Raw genomic sequence first — 24,745 nt, 5'->3', positions numbered from 1 at the left:
TCAAATGAAAATATTTTTTATTTTCATTACATTTAGTAAGGAAGACAAGCTATCCAAACCAACCTGGGCCTGGAAATAAATTACTACCTCTGCTAAAAGTTCATGAATTAACTGTGATTAACCACAGTTTGGTTCATTTACACTTGCCACATTCAGGCCTGATAGTCAAGAAATCACTGGAATAGAACTGGTCTGACAATATGAAGTAGGCTAAAAGATCTCAAAAAGCAACACATTATGAAACAGACAGAAACCAAATTCATCAGATATGTTTACAAAATTTCCTGATCAGATTAAAATGTATTTGAATTAACAGAGCCACTCTGTTAATTCAGAACCACTCTGACATGCGCAGTTATCAAATTTCCTTAAAAAAACTCAAAAGAAGAACTTTAGTCTTTACTGAACAACAAAAAATAGTAAACAAACCAGTATTATACGAGTTTGTTTGTCTTCCGGGTCCCAGACTGGACTTGCAACAGGTTCTAATCACGGTTGAGTCGTCGTTACTGAATAAATTATAATTTTGAGCTATTTTAATGTTTCGTACAGAAAGGTTGTATCAAGAGCCCCGACAGTTTTACTTGCCGACATATTTCCGCGGCTCAACAATGCAGAAATACGTCACCTTTACATCGAGTGCACTCGGGTCAGTTTGCCACATTGGGAATAACTTGAGCCTGACAAGCGTTTATATGCACATTGATCGGATTATCAATCGGCATAAACCACTCCTCATTCAGAATACAATTTCATTCTGATTGAGCTTAATCTGTTCACAATATTTCAATTGGCTTGTTTACATGACACATTTTTATTCCGATCGGCCCTTTATTCTGATTACTTTTGTCCATTTAAACGTAGCTATTGACATCTGACAGCCTGGAAAGGGTCACAAAGCCTTTGGGACTCCAGTGAAATACAGTGAGAATAATTATCCAGAAATTAAGGAAATGTGCAACAACGGTTCACCTTACCACAAGTGGCTGGCCTGCCAAAACAGCTTTACAATTACTTCCACGACAGATTCAGGAGGCCACAGAAGAACCCAGAAGAATGTCAAAAGCACCACAGGCTGACAGTATCATACCGGTGGTCAAACATGGCTATATACATGTGATAGAGAGACGGTTTGGCTGCTTGAGAACCTCGACGACTTGCCATAATTGTTGGAATAATTAATTCTGCAATTTAGCAGAAAGTCCTGTAGGATTATGTCCAGGCCATCAGTTTTTGGCCTTAAGCTTAAGTACTCCTTAATTTTGCAATAGCACAATGATCCAAAGAGCCCCAGGAAACCTTTCACCTCTGCATGGAGTGGCCTAGTCATGGTCTGTACTTAAATTCAATTTGATAGGCTGTATGGCAAGACCTTAAACTACTCTGAATGGAAATTGTCCCTGAGCAGGTTGGTAACAACCAGTTATTTGGTTTAAGGGGCAATTTCTGGCTTGGTCAGATAGGTTTGGATAGCCTTTACCCCCATCCCCCTCAATAAAACAATTCATCACTTTAAATCTCCAGTTTGTATTTGTATTTGTATATTTGTCTGGTATTAAAATTATTTGATATATAAAAAGGCTGTATATGACAAAAAAGCACATATATATATATATATCCATAAGAGGGGCAAATACCTTTAGGCGCTGTAAATTAAGTTACAATTAACCTGAAGAATGGTCTTCTACCCCCCTATTATGATGGTTTTGCGTTAGGATTATTCATGACCATTAAAATGTGAATTTGCAGTGTGTCATTATCAATTAATTAGGGGCACAATACTCCTAATAGCCTGCAAAAGCAATCTTTTAAATGTATCTATGCAGGAGACTGCTCAAATTGAGTAGGGAATAGAGTTACTGCATCACTACACAATTGATCTTAGCGTATTGTCAGGAACGCAACCACCAGCAGACCCCACAGACGCTGCCCACTGAAGGCGTACATGAGGAAACTGGGTCCAGCCTCAGAGGGATATCCTCCGAGGTGATACATGATGAAAATATTCAAAGCGTTTTGTAAGTAGGTGAGAATGGAGTTCATCCCCCTCAAGGTTTAGCATAATTCAGTGGTTTTCCCACTCTTTTTCTCAGAAGTAGAACAGCTCAGGGATCTGTTATCCTTTTCCACAGAAATGTGCATTTTAACATTTTCTCTTGGATATGCTCTGATTGAGCATATGCTCTGAAAAAAAATATATTCATAGGATTATATAAGTTGTATTGCTCTCTCCTCCCGTTCCTGTCTGTCTCCATCTCACTCCACTGTTGCCCTTCTCTTTTTCTTCAAATGTAAGGGAGAGAGCAAACCACAGAGGAACACAGGGAGCATCAATACTCCTACCACTATTCATTCAATAACAAATCGTACACCGAAGTAGACTATATTATAGAGGTATCCTCTTTTGTAGCGGGATCATTTGGGATGTCTGAAAACTAATTCTATAACGTTGCAAAGGAAGTAAGCCTCACCTCAACGATCTCTCATATTCACCTGGGTCTGAACATGAGACAATCTGGGCTGTGGGCCAAACACAAGGGTGAAAGGAGAAACAACTGTTCTACTGGGGAGAAGAACAAAACAACACCCATTCACTTTTTATGCTCAGGCCATATAAGTTTACATATGGATCTTTGACTAAGACAAGACGGAGGTATCTCTGGACTCTCTGATCTACTTAATTCAGTATAAGAGATGATAATTTATTCAAAGGGTTCCTGCAAACACTAGATGTCTGTGGAGTTCTTTTTATGGCTATTTAACTGTGGCCAGTCCTTGTCTTCAAGTAGCCCAGAAAAAGGCTTTGAAGAAAAAAAAAATCGATCCTTTACTAAATTTTCCCTAAATAATGATGTTTTGAATAAGGCTTTGTTGGTCCATTTGGACAAATGAAACCGGCAGCATGTAGGTGACTTCCCCTTTCTCTTTTCAACTATACTTTCACATTGTTTAGACTCAAGGCAGCGCTGTCCTTTTATATTCTGTTAAACTAAAAGTTTATTTATGCGCATAGGAGAGGGACAGCGGAATGTTCTTTCCTGTTATGTTATCACCTTGTGTGGTTTTGGTTAAAATCAATGTTTACCACCAAAATCCAAACATGCATCTTCTATATGTCTCTTAAAGAAAGACCCAGAACGAGATGACCCACACGTTAAAGGCTGTTTGCCGGGCCAATTATTCTAGGATGTGTTGCAATCGTTTTCTCATGGTAAACAGAGGCCTGGCTTACTCCAATGTGTTTGGATCTCTAGCATTAGCTAGTTTATCATCTGATATTTTCACTCTAAAAAGGTCTAATTTAAACGGTCAGCTTTACAACAAAATTTCCAGTTAGACACAAGTAATTTTCAATCAATACAAGGGTCAGCCAGTAGACGTTGACTTATTCAAAGTTTACAGTCAGTTTACCTTCAGAGGAATGGACCTTTGGTTGGAAACTTCCAAAAGGCAATGATTAATCATCAGCCAACTCTATGCCTTAAGGAAAATTACTTTAAAAAAGGTTGTTGCGGTTAGTAGCCTACAGGATTTTAGAAATGAAGAAGACCTAGCTGCAGAGGTCAGAGTTGGTGAAATTTGACAGATTCTCCATCCACAGTGAAGCAATTTGTTTTAATCTCTTTGAAGAAGTTTGACAGCAGATTGTTGAGGTGTTTTATACCAAAAATAAATAGATAAATAAAATTGTATCACTGCCTAACATACTCAGCAAGAAAAACAAGGCAGACAAAAGTTTAGCTGAGCTAACTCGAGGCTTTTCTATTTCCCAAAAGGAGCCTTGCCATGGCCCCTTTTATCTTCAAGGCTAGCTACTTTAGGAGCTGGAAGCTCTAGCTAGCTCAGGCTACCAAAGGTATTAACAACTCCATAACTGGACTAACCCTTGGGTTTTCTATGAGCTCGAAGGGTCAGTGCAATGTTTACTGTTATCTCCAAGTCTAGCTGCACTCAAAGCTAGAATCTTTAGTTAATTTGTCTTCTTAGCTCTTTCAATTAGCAGCCGTATACCATTTGTTCATCCAAGCTGATCAGCATATTTGTATAACCAATATACTGAAAGAAGAAGGAAATGTGTAGATTCCACTACTTCATCATGAAGGATATAAATACCATGGGTAACAAAAAGACGAAAAATCTTGCCCAGGCTAATCCTCTGCTATTCTATGAGCTAACCGATATCTTGCAACCTTCCCCATTAGCCCTGCTGAGAGGCTAGCTAGCTCTGGGTAGCTAGCTCTTTAATTAGCAGCTTGTAGCAGCTTGTAGACAATGTAGATTTCTATACCAAGACACTTTTAGGTGGGAGGTATTATATTATAGTTATTATAGAGAGTTATTATTGCCTTTATATTGCAAACGTTTTGTTTGAAATGTGGATTTTTGTAGATTTTTTTTTTTTTTTTAGGAATGATTAACTGTTTGGGCGGATTTATCCATAATTGAAGCAATGTTTCTATGTCTGTTTTTGGTCATTACATGTAAGTACAATAAATCAGAATGGAGAGTATTTATTTTTTTAGATTGGTTGTCATTTTACACAACATATTTATAATCACAGGTTCTATGTGGATCTGATCTAGGGGCATATGCTGAAATCAGGGATTGAACAGTATGTTGAAATAACATGCTTACAGTTTATTTTTGACTTTTCTCTTTACCTACTCTCCTTGAAGGTCATGTTTACTGAACCGGTTTGTTATGGCCCATCAGCATAACTTTTAGATCATTAATTTCTTGCTCCATGACAGATTGGCAGCCTGTCCAGCGTTAACCTTGCCTGTTACCTGATGTGAACTCGGACAGGTTCCAAGCCCTCTGGTATCTTTCAAAGGATAAGTGGGCATAGTTAATTCATGAATAGGGGAATGCAATAACCAGCTTTGCTGCTTTAACTTTCAAGCTATTATCCAATCTTTATATAAAATGTTCATTTATCAGAGCAACTCTTTGTGTATCGATAAATAATCATGGTACTTTGGCCCCAGTGAAACCCACAAGGACACTAATCTAAAACCTTGCTTGTTAAAGAGCAATTATTAAACTTTACAAGGGCCATCAATGTTTACCATGTATGATGATTTTATTTATTTGAAGTGGAGGCTGTATTTGTGGTTTTGCATCACAATTAGACTTTGTCATTACCCTTTTTTCTTTTGATTAATTTAGCATTATTGTTACTACATCAACACATTTGACATTCAACAAATTGCTTCGTCTTGCTGCAGAAAGAGCAAATAGTTAAATATTTGCCAGGAACTCACTATTAGCATACCTTTATCAGGCTGAAAAGATCTGGCCACAACACAATAAAACAATTAATCACAGGCACAGCAGTGGGTGGCAAGTGGAAATTTTCACATTTAATATTAGAAATAAAATTTAGCCAGGCTGCTGATTTTGCTCTTATGACTCAGTTGTTTGTTTTCGAAGATGAAATCATCCAATGTAATGGATGTATGCTCTAATTGGATGTGCAGCAACACAATCCAGAATTTGGTCAGATGCAATCAGACCTGGAAGTAACATCAAACTTTTGCGGCTTTCAATCTGTTTGATTTGGTTTGGCTTTATGCTGCAGATCTGAAAGTACTTCAAAGAAATGACTGTGACAGTTATCATCACACCCACAGCCCAACTCTCTCTTTGCCTGACATTGATCTGTTTGTAGTTGGGCATCTGTTTGACATGGCATGTTGTCAATTAAGCTGACAGCTTGTCTATGTTTGAATCAATGAAGAGAAATAATTGAAGAGATTCATTTTGTTGTTAACATATTAATATCATCACCTCACTACTCCAACTTCATATGTGGTTTTACTTTCTGTCCTATCATATTCCAGTAAGCGAAGCTCTGTCTTTATCTCTTATAGCTCTTTGAAAGTTGTGTATTTTCTTCTATTAGCAAATGGGCTACTGTAGGGTTATGTTGGTTTGATAGTCACTGCCAGAAATTTGTGTTAATAGGACCATACTATCTCAAAATTGATTGTGTTATTTAGTTAATAAGCAGCAATACAGAACATTGCCTGTACTTTCTCAGAACATTTTAGTTGCTCTCCTGGACCTTAATGGTTTCTTTTAGGAATTTACCAGGTACTTATGTGGACACACTGGTTACTTTACTAGAATTTACCAGCTAATCTATAGGAAATTTAAAAATTTCCTTTCCTGCAACTATCACCTTCCTTAAAATTTGCCTGGACCATTGGTGACTTTCCCAGAACTCCTTACATTTATTAGACGCTGTCCCAGAACTTTATTTTAGAGATTATTTTCCAGAATTCGTCGGATAGTTTCTCATATGTACGAGGTACCTTTCTGAAAGTTTCGTGGAATGTGCTGGTTGCTTACTTTCCCATAACCTAGAGGTTACTTTCCAAAACTTACAATGTACTTCTAAGAATGTACCAGATACTTCCAGGTACCTAGTAAGTTGCTCTCTACATTATAACCAGTAAGCATGGCTCCAATAAATTATCTGGTATGTTCCAGAAAGTACATGGTAAATTCTGAGAAGGTGCCTGGTGAGTTCCAGTAAAGATTCAGGATAAGTACCCACTAGGTTCCAAAGAAGTTACAAAAAGTGTATATAAAGTTCCAGACTATTGGAAAATATAGGCTGTATTAGCTTGTGATACCAAAGTAATTTAAAATGCATCAGAAAAATGCAATGAATTAGCCTTTCTTCTGTCTGGAGGATATTGATGAAGTAGTATCTTCCTTTGGATGTAGGAAATCAAACGGTACTTGGAAAGGTTGCACCACCTTTTCAAATATTTTGACACCCAAGCAGCAGAAGGAGTTGTCAAAGCAATCAGTATGACCCCCGTGTCAGCAGTGTTTCCTCTCTGGCCTGCTTTCAGTCTCCAAAGGGTGGTAGCCTCATTAGAAATTCATCACACTATCAAAACATATTGTAAAGGATTTGATGGTTAGGGGCCGTTAGTGTATCCAGCTGTATTCAGAGACATTGCTATGGAAATGATCAAAAAGCACGGCAGTTTTCTGCATGTGTACCTGCAGCTGTCAATGATTGCGCCTGTCATCCGTGCGATGAACATTAACAGCAAGACGCAGCAGTTTAGTTGTTTTCTACAGGTTTAGTTGTCCTCTACAGCCCACCACCATCCATGCATCCTCACTTCTGCATACCACCCGTATGCAGATCCTCCTCCACAACAAGCCATCCATCATGGTCCCCTGTGGAATCAAAATTAATGGAATTTTGGGCAGATAAACGTCTTTTCCTTGACATTTTACTGATCTACACTCGGGCCTAGGGAAGATATTACAATTACCTGTCAGGTCAAGACTTAAAACAGTTTAGACCCGTTGACATGAGAAGCACAACTTTTAGCTCGTAGAATTCCAAGTTCTGGTTTAAGGATCACTTCATGGATATTCCATTACATTCATTATGTTGAGCTGGATTATTCAAATTGGTTTATTTAGCTTTCTCAGCCTCAGGCATCTCATCTATACTTGAGTGCCCAGAGGCAGATTCCAACCATCACTCCTCTGTCTGAACCTGAGACTCTCTCTCTCTCTCTCTGCACCGGGTAATAAGCCTGCTATGATAATCAGCTACTAACAGGATTGTTTGTTTGTTCTTATCAAACCCAAATCAGCCCCAGATCCGTTTTTTTCCCCCTGTAGTGTCTTGTGCCCTCACACTAATATTAGCTGCTTGTGAGCGTATGCTCAGATTACTGTTTGCCCTGTGGCACCTGAACTGTTTTTGCTCTTCTTTCATCTTCATCTCTGACCTTGCCAGCTGAAAAGCTCTGATGAGCTCCTCTTACATCCTTTGAAAGACGACTGTGTCAGTATCCATTTGTAAACACGTCTTTTCCTGTTTATTTTTTGGTACTTTTTTTTTTTTGTGTGTTTATTCGTTGTGTTTATGCTTTTAAAAAAATATCTGTCTTTTCCACGTTTTTCAGAGACCCAGATCCCGCACGGCTTCCCCGCCATCGACATGGGGCCTCAGCTGAAAGTGGTCGAAAAGACCCGGACCGCCACGATGCTGTGCGCCGCTAGTGGAAACCCGGACCCGGAGATCTCGTGGTACAAGGACATGCTCCCCGTGGACATCAACAGCAGCAACGGGCGCATCAAACAGCTTCGCTCAGGTACAAACGAATCTGATCCAATGGCTCCGCATGACTGTCTGCAAGTGTAAACACAAGAAAGCCGAGCCGTGAGATATAAGATGTCACCGCCTACCTGCAGACATCCTGTTAAGACATGAGGCCAACGAGGGGGGAAAAAAACAAAAGGCCTTTGTTGTCACCTATGATTTCATACATTGGCTTTCATCACAAAGGATATAAAAGTTTTACTCAGCTCATCCTTGTCACCTAGATTACTTTGCTGACTTCTTAGACTTTTCTTCTTCACAACCACACAGTCCTCACTTCCAGTTACCGAAGTTGAAATGACACTGTCTCCGTGTTCCTGCAGTCTTTGACAGTGATGCGTGAACTTTTAAAACCTTTTGAAGTACAGAGGGAGAAAATTTTTACACTATTAAATAATCCCTAATCCCCTTTTAAACATGCAGCTGGGTCACAATGAGGCCAGCAGATGATGTATTAGCTAGGATTTCAACCTTAACCTAATGAGGCACTCTTTGTTCACACTAACCGTCTCACTGATATGTAAACAGCCTTATTTGACCTGGCTTTGATGGCAAACGTGCATGGTAGATAGATTTAGTGGGTTTTGGAGCAGGTTCAGTCTTTGACTCTGCGCTAAGCCTTGCCTTACTTTGTGTGGTAGAAAAGCCCTACTGTATATGAGGTAGCTTTTACTTTATAAGGCTTCTGTAATGGAAGAGCAGCTTACGCAGTGTCAGACTGGGCTGCAGGTCTGAGGAGCAAAAAGGTCAAAGATAACAGATACTTTAAAGGCATATATTATTTTTTATAACCACTTTTTCTTTTCAGTCATGCAGGGACTTGCAGCTGGAGACATCTGTTTAAATGTCCATGAGCACAATTGAGAAATATGCCAAAGAAAAAAGCGAGCGCACACACACACAAGGCAGCACAGAATTAAATAAATCTTGTCGAGTCTTGTTTTGAGGGCATATATAAATCTTCAACACAATGTACACCCAGAACAAAATTAGTGTCAGTAAAGTTCCCTTCTGAAATGTTACTTATAAAGTGAAGATTCATATCTTGATTTATCCACACTGTTGAGGGATTTTGGTGAAATGTTACAAACCGGAACGCTGTGGATGAGTTTAAAAGTGCTCTACAGTGAGCCCGGTGTACCTGTAGCTCACTACACAGGGAATAAACATTTAATAAACAACCTCTGATTAGAAACGCTAAGGTTCTGGTATCATTCAGGTAGACTTTTGTGGTTCCTGTTCCGGTTCTGAACAGCATTTCTACTCTGATGTGCTCAGGTTTCCACCCAGTAATTGTCACAAGCAAAACCTACTTTATATGCCTTGATTGTGTCTCACCTTTCTCCACATAAAAGATCCATATATTATTTTTGAGGATTTGATTACAATGCAATAGTTGAGCTCTTATGCTGAGGACGCCATGTGTCATGACACTCGATCTCTGCTCCAGCTCCAGTTTGTTTTCTCACAACATGTCGTTTTTGCCCCAAAATTTCAGTTCAAGTTAATTACTACACAGCTGAAGATCATTATTGTGACTAAAAATACAGAAGGATAAGAGAGTGGTTATTGATTCAATGTGGTTTGCTGACATCAGCAGGTGTTTTGTACTGACATACATTGAAAGGAAAACCACAGTAAAATAAGGCATTGTCTTACCTGCTGAAATTTATCCCCATGAAGAACATACTTAGTCGCCTCTGTGGTCTGGCTGTTAACTGCCTGTTTGATCCGTCTGTCCAAGCCAAGGCATGAACAATGCAAAGAATTGCCCATTAAATTTTTTTTGTCTTGCCAAACAAGTGGCCACATATACATTTGAGTTAGTCCTGTTTAAAATGTAGGTTTTTTTTAAATCAAGAAAACAATTCATTGTGTGGTTATGTAAAATATTTCCCTGATTTATTTCCCATTATCCTTATATGGTAGTGCCTTCCTGTTTCATAGGAGAGTTGCTTCGCTTTAAAACAGATGTTTTTTTCAAAAAGGTATGTGTTAAAACTACTCCTCAGATTTGAGAAACAATGGAAGGGTCAAAGATGATTTATTTACTTTTCATACTGTGAATATTTTGATGTTTTCTGATTAAAATATTGTGATATAGTATTTTAAATAAGAGCTGCACATTTACTAGGGCTGTCCATGTTATTGTCACTGTTAAGTCATCATGGAGTACAAACTGTATACTAACTCAGCTACTTAATTGTTTGATATTTTTAGTGCGAGGATAAAATTGTGCAGAAAAAAAAGAGAAAAGATTTTTTTTTTTTTCCTTTTCACTTCCAGCAACAACTTTTAATTAGTTTTCTTTTCCACATACATTTGGAGTGCCTGAAAATGTGCTGATATGCAATGCCCCCAGACTAACATTTCTTTTTATCCACCACCGTTTTCCTGACATCTGCTGCTGCATCAGGATTTACATTACTGAATATGACACGAAATGAGGCCAATTCTGCAATGGCAGAAAAGGAGCGCATTAATTTGTGGCCAGAGCTGAACCGAAAAGGCACCTTAAGTTTTTTTTTATTTTTGATACCATAATGCTTGCCTGTTTATTTAGTTAAATTCTTTTAATAGCAATCTGATTTATCTGATGCTGCAAAGACACCAACTCCTTTTCTGACATAAATACTTCTTCTTGTCCATCACCCTGTTTTCTCTGCCTTCTTTTCAGTAATTACCCATGTCCTTTTTTACTAACAGCTGAAGAGAGTGAAGGCCATCTTCAATTAAAAAAGCTTAATTAAAACATTTTTTGTATGAATTTAAAGCTGCTGTGAAGTAAGCGTGAGTGTGCTCAGGGTTGTTGTCTGCTGAAGCAGAATGGGGAATATTGTATTTCAAGGGGTTCGGCTGACAGAAGGGATCCATCCCAGACGCTTGGCTGTTTTGTGTGATTATAGAAAAGTTGTACAAACCAATATTTACACTTGCTTTCTGTTGTTCTATTGATTAAATATGGTGACCTTTGTTAAAATCGTATTTTGGTGGCCTCTACTCTATCATTTTCTTCCTGTCTGTTGCTTTTCAGAAGACATGTTTTATTTTGCCTCCCACTGTTGTAAGTGGATTACTAACTAATCTCTCAACCCTGTTTTCATCTAAATTACTCCCACCTAGGTGGTACACCAATTAGAGGTAAGAATGACGAAAAGCTTATTGGAAAATATAACGTCCACGCCATACCCTCACGCCCACATCTGCCCCCTTTATCCCCCCCCCCCCCGCCACATCGTCAGGTTCATCCTCACTGTGGGGGAATCAGCCCACCCTGTTTCCACTCCTCCCCCCCTCCTCTCCCAACATATTGTGTCTGCTGTCTGATTTTTTTACAAACAAATTATCACCAACCTCGTCGTGTGAAGGAAACTGCACCCAGCCACTGTGCACGAGGTTGTTAAGTCTGAATCTCTTTAATAAGGTAACAGGTACAATGCCTTACAAAAGTTCTTACAACCCTTAAATTTTTTTGTCCACATTTTGTAACTTTATAGCTGCAAACTTAATAGTATTTTATGTAACCAACCAACAAAAAGTTGTTCCTAATTGGAAACCGGAAGGGAAAAAGACATATGGATTTTAATTTTTCCTACATATAAGATTCAGAAAGGTCTGGCCTTCATTTATATTCCAACTCTTTATTTTTATTCTGCTACCCCTAAATAAAATCTGGACAACCAGAACAACCATTTGTGTTTCTCTGCAAATTTAACTCGAATATAGCAGCTCAAGCCATGTAAGGAACCCTAAAACACTCTGAAACATGGTGGTGGCAGAATCATGATGTGGGAATGCTTTTCTTTAGCAGGGAAAGAGGAAGCCACTTAGAGTTGATTTAAAATGTGGATGTAGATACACGCAGGGCAATCCTGGAAGGAAAACCAGTCAGATACTACGATTTAGCTGAAGGGTAAAATGTTGTAATGGCCCAGTCAAAGTCTAGATGTAAATCCAGTCGGGAATCTGTGGCAAGAGTTGAAAATTGCCAGTCAGTATTTAATTATTACATGACTTTTGAAGACAATTGGAAGCACTTGATTTTACTTAGTGCTGTCAGAGTAAAGGTGAGGGAATTCAAATGCACCTTTCTGAGTTTTATTTGTACACATTAAAAAAATGCAAATTTTCCTTCCACTTTTCAACTATACAATATTTTTGATTTGGTCTATCACATAAAATTCCAATAAAATAAAGTGACAAACAAAGGGACCTGTATAAACAGAACATCTTTTCCTCGGATTTTCAGCTACAGGAGCGAGTAGTCAAAAAAAATAATAATAAAGGACACAAGCATCCTGCGAGGATCTGGCAGCCTCCTCATTGCAGTCTTGATGCAGTCTTTGCATGGAACCTATGATGAGTCGCCTCCCTGAAAGGAAACCAGATTCACATTTTTTGGAAGTCCTTGGCTTGATTTCCATCCCTGAACGCTGTCGTTTAATGTTGGGAATCGGCGAAAAAGCTGAACCGAGATTTCTGAAAGTCCGCCCCGCCTCCCATGGGTACCATTAAACCAGCCGACGCCTTGTAGGTCGAATTTAGATCTACAAATATCCAAGTTATTGGAAACACTTTTGCTAGCGTTGCATCTTGACAAGAAGCAGAAACCTTCCACATTCCTTTTTTTTTTTTTTTTTTTTTCGGGCTCAAACTGCTTTCTCCTACAGGAGAGATGGCAGCTTGACAGATTGGTGACAGTGACATTAGTATGCAGGTTCACGTCAGCGAGGAACCAGACGCCGATGAGCTCAGCAAGCCCAACAAACACCTTGGAGGGATGTGTTGTCATGAGATCTGAAGTCACACTCCCAACATGTCACTGCCCCGCCCCTGTTTCACTTCTGTTGTTCTGGTCTCGTCTTGCGTCGAATCCCCTATGGTTGGTGAACCTGTTTGTTACATTCATCTCATGCTGCATGATGTGAAAATGCGTCGTACCCTGAGTATTTATTTATTTTTGTGTCATTTTACAAACTGCATGGTGTCTCGCCTCCTTTTGTGGGAGCACCATGCTGCTTTGGAGATGCGATGACTTTTATCACGCCGCCACATACATTCTGCTGAGAGAACTACCTTTTTTTCGTGTCTCTTTTTTTTTTTTTTATCCATTCACTTTTAACGGTGGTGCAGGTAAGTCCACTGCTGCTTTTACGGATTTTGTCAAATAACGACTTGTTTCATCTGTCCTCCATTTGCAAGTCAATAGCAGTTATTAACTCATGGCTGTGGATGGGGAGTGGGGGGGAAAAAACCCACCCCTGGACTGGTCTCTGGGGTTTTTCATACTTTGTTTGAAACAACATGTTGGCCTTCATTCAGATGCCTGCAACAACTTGGATTTGAATACAAATCAAAGCCATCTGGCAGAGGAGAGGCTGCCTTTGGTGAAACTTGGTCAATAATTTGCCCGCTGTTAATTGTTTCACCGCAGACTGTAAGGACCTGAAAAGCAAATCATTGCTTTTATCTGTTATTCAGTGATGTTTTTGCTTGGCCAAAAAAGAAAAAGTCACACACACCTATAACTTTCAACCCCCGGCATCATTTTCAAAAATGGTTTCCTGCAAACATTCTGGAAAAGTCTAGAGGAGCTGACTTTTTTTTTTTTTCTTAAGTCTAAAAAAATAAATTAGATTATGGAAAACTCTTGTACTTTCATATTTTAGTCCATATCCCATTGTCTAAAAGTTTGATTCATCCATCAATCAGTGTCGTTTCTGTGATGGGAGAATCAAACTACTGCACAGAGGATCGTCCTGTACATGCCAAAGACTCCCAATGGCATTAAGGTCTGAACTACTTGGTGACTAGCCATGTGAGAAAGTGCTGCCTTGTGCATCATTTCATCCATCAGTCGTCTTATTCTGATGTGGAGTGACGTGGGGTCAAACAAGTCCACATCCACTTGCATTCTCCAATGCTCTTAAGCTTTATTCTCCCATTCTTTATAGTCCCTAATAAATGAAAGCCGTTTTTGCCCCACATCCCCCAATAGGCTGATAAGCCCTTTTGTTGAAGCTACAGAATGTGTGTGGTCCCTATACCCCACATTGACATTATATTTGATTTAATTGATCATACATTATATTTTTCCGACCACATCTTTGCAGAAAGATGTTTCACCGTCATCTTTATACGTTTCAACCATGTACGAAGGTATTTTTAAAAAAAAATTCATGGTTTCAACGACCTCACATCAAGCATCAGTTAATAGCAGGTTTCCAGCTGAAGCGTAATAATCACTGCACTGCGCTTCCTAAGGGAGCTGTGATTACTTTTTTGGCCAGGTTGTTAAAATCAGTATACTGTAAGGAAGTGACAGTCTACTTCTGGTTTTAGGTATTACTGAGAAATGCAAAAGAAAGTAACATCACATTGCGGCTGTCATCATCTAGCTGCTTGGCCATATCTTTTAAATTAATCCTCTGTGGCACAGATTAGATTGCCTACATACAGCACCTGCCACAACTATTGAACCCCATGTTAAAGGTATAAAAAGTACATATTTACATTGCAGTAACATAATCTCACCCTGAAAAAAACAGGCTGCAGTTCTCCACCAGCGAGCCATTTTTTTTTTCACCCCGCAATTATCAGTGGTTTTGACTTTAGGGCCCAATGCAGGAGGTAGTATTGCATATAAAGGTTCAACTTCAATGTCTTATTAAAACAAAGTTCAGAGCAGAAACTGCTGATCACACGGCAATAGGGCAGGAGTTTTGCAATGAGAGGCTGAACAAGGGAGGAGTATAAACTGGGCAAAGTAAATACTGGGATGAGAAACAGGTGAGACTGATTTATAAGTGGAATCAGCTGAGTGGGAAACCAGTAGACTGAGACTAAGGAGAGAATTAAAGAAACAGAAAACCATACAATGTTTAAGCAGGACAAACCAAGAAAGACTAAAAATAAGCTATGAAACAGTAGTTATAGGAAAACAGGAAGCAAAATGAATCCCACAGTAAATAAAGAGAAAAACTGTAAGTTCCACTTACAGCTGTAAGTGGAACTGAACGTAAAGAACCCAAACCTACACACAGTTGAAATATAGGCAGGTTTAGACTTAGACTTCTTTATTTGTCATTTTGTATGCACAGAGTGCGTACAGAACGAAATTTCGTTTGCATACAGCTTGAAAATTTCAGTAAGTTGCAGTAGATTTCAGAATAAAGTAAATTACAGGATAGAATTACAGGATAAAGTGCAACAGTGATTTCACAGTACAATAGGTGAACAGCTGTTGGCATGTTCTCCTGCGTTTCCCATTTTTAAGAGCCTAGAACGTGCTCGCCCACCTGGAGTACTATAAGAAATAAAACTGTTGGTTAAAAAAACCTTCTGGTACAGTTATCTTATAGGAATTACTAATAATTGTGAGACTGAGTACACTAAATACACTTACTGAAATTAAAGGTTGAATTTTTCCCAGTTTTTTTCAGTGTGCGATTATTTAACTGCAATAAAATATATGTTTAGTTTAAGGTTTTTTACACATCTTTTTGATTGGGGCCAATAAATGTGGAGGGAGCTTCACAGTAAGTCCACGACCTAAAGAGTTGCTCAGGCAGTGATGGTTTTGACATATTCTTTAAAATCAACCCTCAGACACGCTCCGTTTTCATTCTTAACACGACTAGGCCAAATATTTAATTACCAGCTTTGACTAAACTCTGGAGAACATCTAACTGTTTGTGTTGCATCATTGAAAAACCCTGTCCGTCATGTCTGAGCGTGAACTGGGTCAGTCCGACTGACCTCGGGCTCTGCTTTGAATGATTGTGTTTTTAAATATGTGGATTGGTTCTGTCGTCTGTCCAGAAGGCTAAACTTGTTAATCCTCCATGTAGGAGCTCTGCAGATTGAGAACAGCGAGGAGCCGGACCAGGGGAAATACGAGTGCGTAGCCATGAACAGCGCCGGGACCCGGTACTCTGCACCCGCCAATCTCTATGTCAGAGGTAAACTCGAATGTCTCCCACACTTCTGGAGTTATTTATCAGTGTTATTTCTGCTGTTTCAAATATAGCGCTGTGGAAAAAGCGTTTGCCCGCTTACAGATTTCTTCAGTTTTTCTTTCTTGTTGCACATAAATTCAAACATATTTTGATATCAAACAAATATAACCAAAGGAAATACAAACTGAACTCTTAAACAGACCACAGTAGACATGAAGTAGGTTAAAACATCTAAAAAAAACAACACACCTTACCACAGTTTATGGAAATTCAAGAAAATATGACATATATCAGTCCCAAAAGGACCACAAAGCCATTTTCTAGGCTTTTGTACTCCTTCAGACAACACTAAGAGACATTATTTACAAATTATTTACAAAAGAAACAGTGGTGAGTCTTCCCAGGAGTGACCAGTCTACTTAAATTGCTCCAAAAAATCATCTAATTCTCTGCAGACTTCACTTGTTTCAGTTAAGGTTCATGGTAAACCAAGGCAAAAACCACTGCTTAACAAAAGTAACACAAAAGCGTACATTTTGTAATAAACCAACAATAAAACATGTTGGTGTTAGAGTGATGGTCTTGGCCTGCTTTGCTGTTTTACTGCCTGGATGAATTGCCATAATTGATGCAACCATAGATTCTGCTCTCTACCAGAAAATCCAAAAAGGAAAATGTCCGCCCATCAGTTTATTAACTTAAGCTCTAGCTTGGGTTATGAGGCATAGAAATTATCCAAAGCACACCAACAAATCCAGCTCTTAATGGCTTTAAAAGAAACCAACATGAAGAGTTTGCAGTAGCCTGTTAAAAGTCTGGACTTAAATCCAATTGAGATAATGTGGCATAAGCTGAAAAAAAAAAACCCCACAATGTGTCTGAATTAAAACTGTGCTGCAGAGCAGAAGGAGACAAAATTCCTGCACAGTGAACTAAAAGACTTGGTCGTTACAAATGTTTAATGGGAGCTGTTGCCGCCAAGAGTAACACAACCAGTTATTAGGTTTAAAGGACAATTACTTAGTTGGTTTGGATAGCTCCTTAAAAAAGTACTTTTGGGTTTTACTCGGGGGTGATTTTCTCTGGTATTAAAATTGATTAGATGATCCGAAACATTTGTGGGACAACGAGGGAGCAAGAAATCTGAAAGGAAGGCAAATACTTTTTTCTCAGAAGTCTGTCAGCCACAGACAAACTATTTTAAATCCTCACTCTTTTCCCTTAAACTGCATTGGACCCCGTGGGATACACTTGGATTTCTTCTAACTGTTGCACAACTTCCAGAATTTCCACCTATTTTTTTTTTAGCGTCCATTTCTGCGTCTGTGTCTGTCTTCACCACACTTTTCTCACGTCTTCTGTTCCAATGACCTGAACTAACCTCCAGCCTCCAGTTTGGCTGCAAACTCAACCAGGTGCAGCCCCCGAGAAAACAGCTGCATTGAAATCGTTTCCTCTGCTGGCACCGACACCGGGCCTTCCTTTCTTTTTTTTATATCGACTGTATCGAAAGGGGCCATTATTCCCCCTCCGCACAAACTCCCCGGCGCTTCTAAAGACGAGGACGAAGGGTCTTGGGTTTCCACAGTTTGTTTGTGCTGTAACGTCTCCGTGAGCAGACTAATGCAGGGGCAGGATTGGACCCATGCGGGGGAAAAAAAGGCTGCTATAGGGGAAGCGAGTGGTTGAGGTCAGCCACTGTGGATAACACCGGCATGGCTGATGTACGGGGAAACACAATAGCTGCTCCAGTTGTTAGTGTGTGAAAGTGTCACGGTAAGAAAGGGACACGCTTGGCTATCATTTTATAATTTCATTAAAAGCGTACAGTACTGGAGCGTGCGGCCTGTTTTATGGATGAGTAAGTCTATTGTGCTTTTTTTCCCCCCCTCTTTAATCAAGATAAAGTAAGTAAATTACCGTTAACTGTGTCCCACATACCCTGGAAAAACAGGAGAAATCATTTTAGTTTCATTTTATTATCTCTTATGAGCTGGCAAGCAGTAAAAGTGCTTGGTTTAACGTTACCCTTTGAATGAAAGGTGAGATCTGGCGACGAGGTTGGAGAGGGATCACATCTGCAGATTAAACATCACTAAAAAGTTCACGTCTTTCATGTAAACAGACGTAGAAGGTAGTCAGGCAGGCGGCGAAGGCGAGGAAGGGATGTAAGGTCTCGTCTATTAATCAGCGCATGTCTGTCACAGGTGCAGACACCGGCCTCCCCCCCCCCCCCCCCCACCCTCAAAGGTAATTACAGTAGTTGTGTGGCGTGGCGCCAGCGGGGCCTGGGGGCCCTTCTGCTCCGTAACACCACCCAGGTAGCTGTCAACCCACTGGCCCTAATACCCGACTTTTTTCCGCCAGCCTCACCACACCAGAGGGGAGAGGAGAGATAGAAATCAAACCAAGCGTAACCTTTTAGACGTGTTCTCGACTGGAATGGAGAACAAAGGCTGCAGCCGTGTTTTCGCTCCGTCTTTGTTACCGGCGCTGGAGTGGGGGGGGGGGGGGAGATGAGACCCGGGGGCTGCGCAATCACTCTGCTGCTAGATTGGGTCTAAAACAAGAGCGACTTAAGACCGGTGGCCTTTGACACGCCTGTCTTCCTCTCCTGTTGTTTTTGTTTGGGTCTTTTTTTTTTTTTACACTGAGCCACTAAGTCATTAACTTTGATGCAGATAACATCTGTTAACTATGTGGTTGTCTTGCAATTCTTTACAAAAGTATTCATCCCGGATGAACTGTTTTTTTTTTGTGTTTTTTTTTTTCATGTTTAATACAAACACACACTTCAATGCATTTTGTTGGGATTTTACACAAAGTTGTTGATCATTTTAAGGTGGAAGATAAAGGATACATGGTTTGCGACATTGAAAACTCTGATACCCTGAAATAAAGGTCAGTTGTACAATTAGTACATAGAGTGCACTGAAACTTTACCCTGAACTCATTGTAAAACATGGTGGGGCCAGCATCTTGCTTTAAAGAGGCTTTTCTTTAGCGGAGACGGGGGAAACTTGAGAGAGTTGTTATGAAGATACTTTAATAAAAAAAAGAATGCTGCAGATTCTATATTGGATTAAAGCTAGGACTTTGACTAGACCAAATCTAAAACATGAGTTAGTGTTCAGGGTCTTTGTCCTACCAGAAAGTCAGACTTGACCCAGTCTCAAGTCCTCTCTGGTCTCTAACAAGTTTTCCTGTCTCTGCTTAAGAAAAGTATTCCTGCCACCACTAAGCTTCATGTTAGGAATGTCCTGGGTGAAGTGCAGTGCTAGTTTCCAGCCACTTGGAGTAATTTCCACGCTGGCCGAAACATTCACCACGTTTACAAATGCTCCCCTCATAGGATGATGCTGCCACCACTGCATTTTTTTTAATGGTTGAGATTGATTTTCCAGGGTAGAAGGAAGTGTTGAGAACCATGAAACCTTTTCCTTTATGCTCACAGCCACGCTAAGCTTCTTCCGTGTTGGTCTTTCTTATAAAATCCTGAAATGCATTGAGGCTTGTGATTGTAACATGTCAAACTGGGGGAAAACTCTGTGCTTTTTGCAAGGCGCTGTATTTGTCATTTACCTAATGGCTTGACAGGTAATTTATCTTTTTATCTAGAAAACTTTGATGTAAAAACATGAAGCAAATTAACGCTTAATTTATCTGTTTTTACATTAACCTTATTTTTGTAATGTTTGTGTAAATGGTACGAATCAATCAACTGATTAAATGCGACGCCCTTTCTGAAAATCCCATCCTCCCTGCGTGGAATAATAATTGATCATCTTGAGAGAGAGAACAAAAAAACACACAAAATGTTGAGCTTTCTTTTAGGATGCCATGTAATGAAGGAGTAACACAGAACCACACACACACACACACACACACACACACACACACACCTGTCAGGTTGTTCCTCTGCTCTCTGCCACCACCCTGATCTGATTTCTTTCTGCGGGTACACAAACACAGTGCCTGCACCATCGTCACCACCCTTGTCTTGACATTTTAGAGCCACCAGAGAGTGATGTCCTCATATTAGCTTGTGGGAGGAGTAAAGCTGAAGGAGACAGCGGCGGTGTCGGGCGGGTGGGGGTGCCGTTTGAGGACGAAGCGTCTGCTCGTGGATTGTTTTCCCCCGTTGTCTTTGTATCAATTTACAGTATGTCTCTTCCCCTCGTTATCCATTAAGGACCGTGACCGTGTTTGAAGGTGTGCAGCTGCGGGCCGCTCTCTGTGACCCTCCTCTAAAAAGGGAGGACTCCATCAACGTGGGCTGAAGCACACAGCGCGCTGTGATCGTGCTTGAGCGCTCATTTGTCAAGCGTTTATCCCACAACGGAGGAGGGATGTCAGCTTCTGTCTGCTGGCACTCTTTCATATATCCATGTGACATGTCAATATGTCACCGAGGATAAAGTGCTGCAGCTGGGTTTCTTTTTTTTTTTTTTTTTTCCCCTCACCAAAATATCTCCATGCTGTTTCATGTGTGTGTGTGTCTGTGCGTCAAGGAGGGGAACTTTGAGTACGATCAATATAGGTCAGATTTATGGGGGGGGGGATTAAGAATAAGAGCATATTTAGCAACCCTGACATCAACATGTAGTCATAAAGAAAATAAAACACAGGAATTAGTTTAACTCATTGACAATTAGAAGAAGACTGTACTTTGAAGGGGGATTGAATGAAGGGTCATGATTACTAGAACTACTGTATGACATGATGTCCATTTCTAAAACCTTTACCCAAATAAGATAAAGAAAGTTGGGTTTACTCTAAAAGATTTAATTTCTCTCCTTGATGCTGAACACAACCTTGCGAGAGTGTGGATACCCCTAAACTTGTGCCCATTTTGTGACGTTACAACCTTAAACATCGGTGGGGTTCATTGAGGACTCTTCACAATTTAGTGCATAGTTATGAAGTGGAAGATAAATAAAATATAAGGAAAATATAAGTATGGTATGCATTTATATTCAGTACCATTTACTTGGATTCCCTTAAAAAACAGACATGGGAAACATGTGGAAGAGGGAACAGAAATAGTGTTTTTGGCAGAAAGCTAACGCGTTGTATCTTCTGAACCGACAAAATAAACATTTCCTTGGCAGCATTATGCTGTATGTTGCTTATCTTTTTCTCTAACAAACTTCTGAGGCCTTCACAGAATAGCTGTATTTATATTGATATTAAATTACATGCAGATTAACTTTTGAAGGCAGTTTTTTGCGTTGCATTTCTTTAGGGATAAATACAATTGTTCTCTATATTATTTGATTTTTTTGTAAAAAATATAAATAAATAAATAGATTGGAAACCAAATTCTTTTCCTTCCACTTCACAACTGCGCAGTATTGTGTGAGTTTATCACATAAGACCCCGATAAAAATACGTAGAGGTTTGTGGTTGTGACGTGACAAAGTGTGAAGCGTTTTACCGGGTGTGAATACTCTCGCAAGTCGCCGTATCTTTGCCTCTCCGTGCCATGTCACTAACCTCCTCTGTGTCTTCAAAAACACCTGTCTGTTTCACTTTGTATCTCTTTCATTCCATCGGTCACCTTCATCAAATCACTTCACCTGCAAACAGATCAGCGCGAAGGTTGGTCATTTTCACTTTCTGTCACCTCCTCCCCGTTTAGTGCAGATTTTTCAGAGAAAGGTCCCCCTCCCTCCCTCCCTCCCTCCCTTCCTACCTCCTGTGGTGAAAACAGATATCCTTTTCCCCTAGAGATGAATTTATTATTAATAGCTCTCCCTAATCCTCAGCAGTCTAATTGTGCGCTGTTGTCTACGTATTTGCATGGGTCCCTGAACAGCTCCTGCATGCTTTCCACTGCCACTCCTCCTAACTGTGTTTCAATTAGTCTTGCCAAAACATATAAAGGAGTCCCCGAGCAGTTAGCTTAAGTCATTATTAGATCTCCGTTGTATTAGCATTCTTCCTCAACGCACCCGTATTGTTCCTGTTAACTGCATCCACCAACAGCCACAGCAGCTTTCACCGTCAGACTTTCCATCCGCCTGTGTAGGGCCATCAGAGGTGTGTGATGGATTACTTGGGTATTCAGGTGGCAACCGGATTTGTCAGGTATTTAGGCAGCAACACCCCGGCTCTCCCACTGAGGGACATGGGTGTTGGAGCTGACAAAGCCTTTCTCCGGGGATTATGTCTGTTTTACCAGCGTGGGCAGCTTTCACCGGGAGACTGAAGGATGTCGTGGTCACATTATCGACTAATGAAAAGAGAAAAAAAAAAAAACATCTTCTAGTCTTTCTGTGATTTACTGGTATAGGTGTAGTGATGCATCCATTTCACACTATGCTGTTCACCAGAATTGATTTATTAGTAGTGATATTTTAGTAAAAAATAAAAATGCCCAGTTTTCTTGTGTTAAGAAGGGCTACACAAATCACAAACTATGTTTTAAAGATTCTCTAATCAGTGTACAAAAGCTTATTTAAGCTTAGACTAATCTGTATATTCATCTTTTTGTGCCCATTTAATTTTAAGTTGATCATTACACGTGAAAATGCCTCTTTTCACAAGGTTTTATGAAGTCAAATTATGTTTTAAAGAATCTCTGTTCAAAGTTGAATTAGAAGGATGCATCAAGTGTGTATAACGAGTGCAGATTAAGGTCTATTAAACAATGCAATGCAGCATGGTCCCCCTAAAGAATTTTAGTTTTATAGTAAAACTATTCACTTCTGGCCCATTAGAAAACTTTGAAATAAGTCTGTAGTCTAACAGATATGGCCGAAAAGAGGCTAACTTTACCAGTGGTGGATGACAATTAGCAAGTTATTGTATTCTCATGTTTCTTACAAACCGTTCTTATCGTGGATGTGAATCTTTCACAATTTTATTTCTTCACTTTTTTGTGTGTTTGCTTTTTACATAGCCCTGCCAGTTAACTGTGATTTAAAATTGTTGCTGACTCAACTCAAAGACAGACGTTTTAGTATCTAAAAAATAGGAAGATCTTTTACACCCCAATTTATCAATGGACTCTAATCCACAATGGAACAGAAAATTGCGTTTTCCAGTTTAAGTTTGATGAGTCAAAATTCAATTAAATTCAAAAATACTTTATTAATTCCAAAGGGAAATTAAATGCTGGCGTAACTCTTGTTGCAGGGGTTTCTTCAATGAGTTGTTGTAAATGGCTGCAGACAGTTATTTTAGACGTTGAGACAAAAAAGGCTAAAATAGAGCTAACTTTTAGTGTGGTTTGCGGTTTGCCAGTTGCATAATTTTCACCAAGGTCACAAATTGTTTGTGTTTTATCTTTTATTTCTTTTTTCAATTGGGCACCCAAAATGTTGCCAGATAGATAATCTTAAAAAGGCAGGTGTTGACTCAACTTAAAAAAAAAAAAAAAAAAAACGTAACAGTTAATAACTTCAAAATCATTTTATATCTGGGTCATGCAATAAATCTTACTCCCCAAGTCATTTGACTTGTCGAATTTAGTGCTTCGCAAGATAGACTTCTCTTTGATTTTAAATAATGTGGTATTTTAGTATTGCGTAAACGACTGGAGTGACGAGATCTTGCGGCATAATTATTGGTGGTTTTATGATCTCTGCTTCATGATGCACTCCTTGCAGTCAATACCACTCACTTTTTTCAAGGCACAGGGGATTCGTAGGAATTTTTTTTTTTTCCTCCTTTTGTACCATTTGCACATTTCTTCCTCACAAACAGCTGACCTGTAGAATATTTAAGAATGAGCTGCCAGAGTGCTGACAAGGGGATGATCAGCCATCATGGCTGCCCAGGGACGCTGCTGCCAGGAAGACTTGGAGCCTGCTGACTCTGTGCCAGTTTGTGCCAGGTATTGATTGACTGGACAGGTTCTGCTATCCTTGGGCACTTTGTCAGGGCAGTTAAATTTATAGGTATCCAGCAAGCAGGCAGGCAGAGTGGAGACAGGGCTTATTTTGTGGTTTTGATAGAGTCCCGGAGCCCATCTCTCCGAGCCGCTCTCGACAGGAGAGAGGCTCCGGGGGAATCGATAACAATTACCTGCCCTCTAGTCATTTTGTTCCACAGCACCTCTCCAAACTTAACCGCTCACCATGAATTATTCACAACATTAAGTGTTCAATATACACAAGCCCCCATTGACTGACTGCTCATAGTACTCTTAAGTCTGTGGGATCGCGACAGAACAACTGCTGCTTTGAGCTTAATGGATGTATGGTTTCATATTTGGCCTACATCCTTCTGCTTGTTCTGAGAATAAGCAGCACTTAAAAAAAGAAACAGTATTGTGAAAAGCACACGTGGCTTTCAAGATGAATTTCAAAGTGCTCAGTGAAGGTGCCTCAGTAGTCAAACTGGAAGTCCTTTAGTCAATTAGAAATGAAATTTGAACAAAAATGTCTGCTCTTTCCTCTTACCCATAGTGTACTCTCACTTACTTTCCTATCTAGAGATGCACTGATCAGATTTTGTGGCCCACTTTGGTTTTAGCTTGGTTTGATCTGCCGAAGAACTATAAGCTGAGATGAAAGAGCGGCATTCCAAATATACATTTCCTTACGTTCCTGCCGCAACCTGTTGTTAATTAATTGTATTTGGTGCAAAGACAGCGTCACAGTGTGTGTTATAGTCACTGTAAAGCAGAATAGTACAG

General features: G+C 39.7%; 1 protein-coding gene across 22 annotated transcripts in view; it reads left to right on the top strand.

Moving 5' to 3' along the window:
- The window catches only part of LOC105931007 (protein tyrosine phosphatase receptor type F), a 280,629-nt gene that overhangs the window by 148,734 nt on the left and 107,150 nt on the right, over window positions 1-24,745 (top strand). For 10 of the 22 annotated variants that reach the window (XM_036138431.1, XM_036138435.1, XM_036138438.1 and 7 more), the window contains 4 exons: window positions 7,947-8,135; window positions 11,267-11,284; window positions 15,994-16,104; window positions 21,691-21,702. In XM_036138431.1, the coding sequence (XP_035994324.1) occupies window positions 7,947-8,135; window positions 11,267-11,284; window positions 15,994-16,104; window positions 21,691-21,702 (330 nt within the window). The remainder of the gene's footprint in view (window positions 1-7,946; window positions 8,136-11,266; window positions 11,285-15,993; window positions 16,105-21,690; window positions 21,703-24,745) is intronic. The other 12 variants (XM_021319996.2, XM_036138441.1, XM_036138439.1 and 9 more) reach the window with 3 other exon arrangements.

Source organism: Fundulus heteroclitus, chromosome 6, assembly GCF_011125445.2.
Source record: "Fundulus heteroclitus isolate FHET01 chromosome 6, MU-UCD_Fhet_4.1, whole genome shotgun sequence".
Lineage (NCBI taxonomy): Eukaryota > Metazoa > Chordata > Actinopteri > Cyprinodontiformes > Fundulidae > Fundulus > Fundulus heteroclitus.
This window is presented reverse-complemented; position numbering and strand designations above follow the sequence as displayed.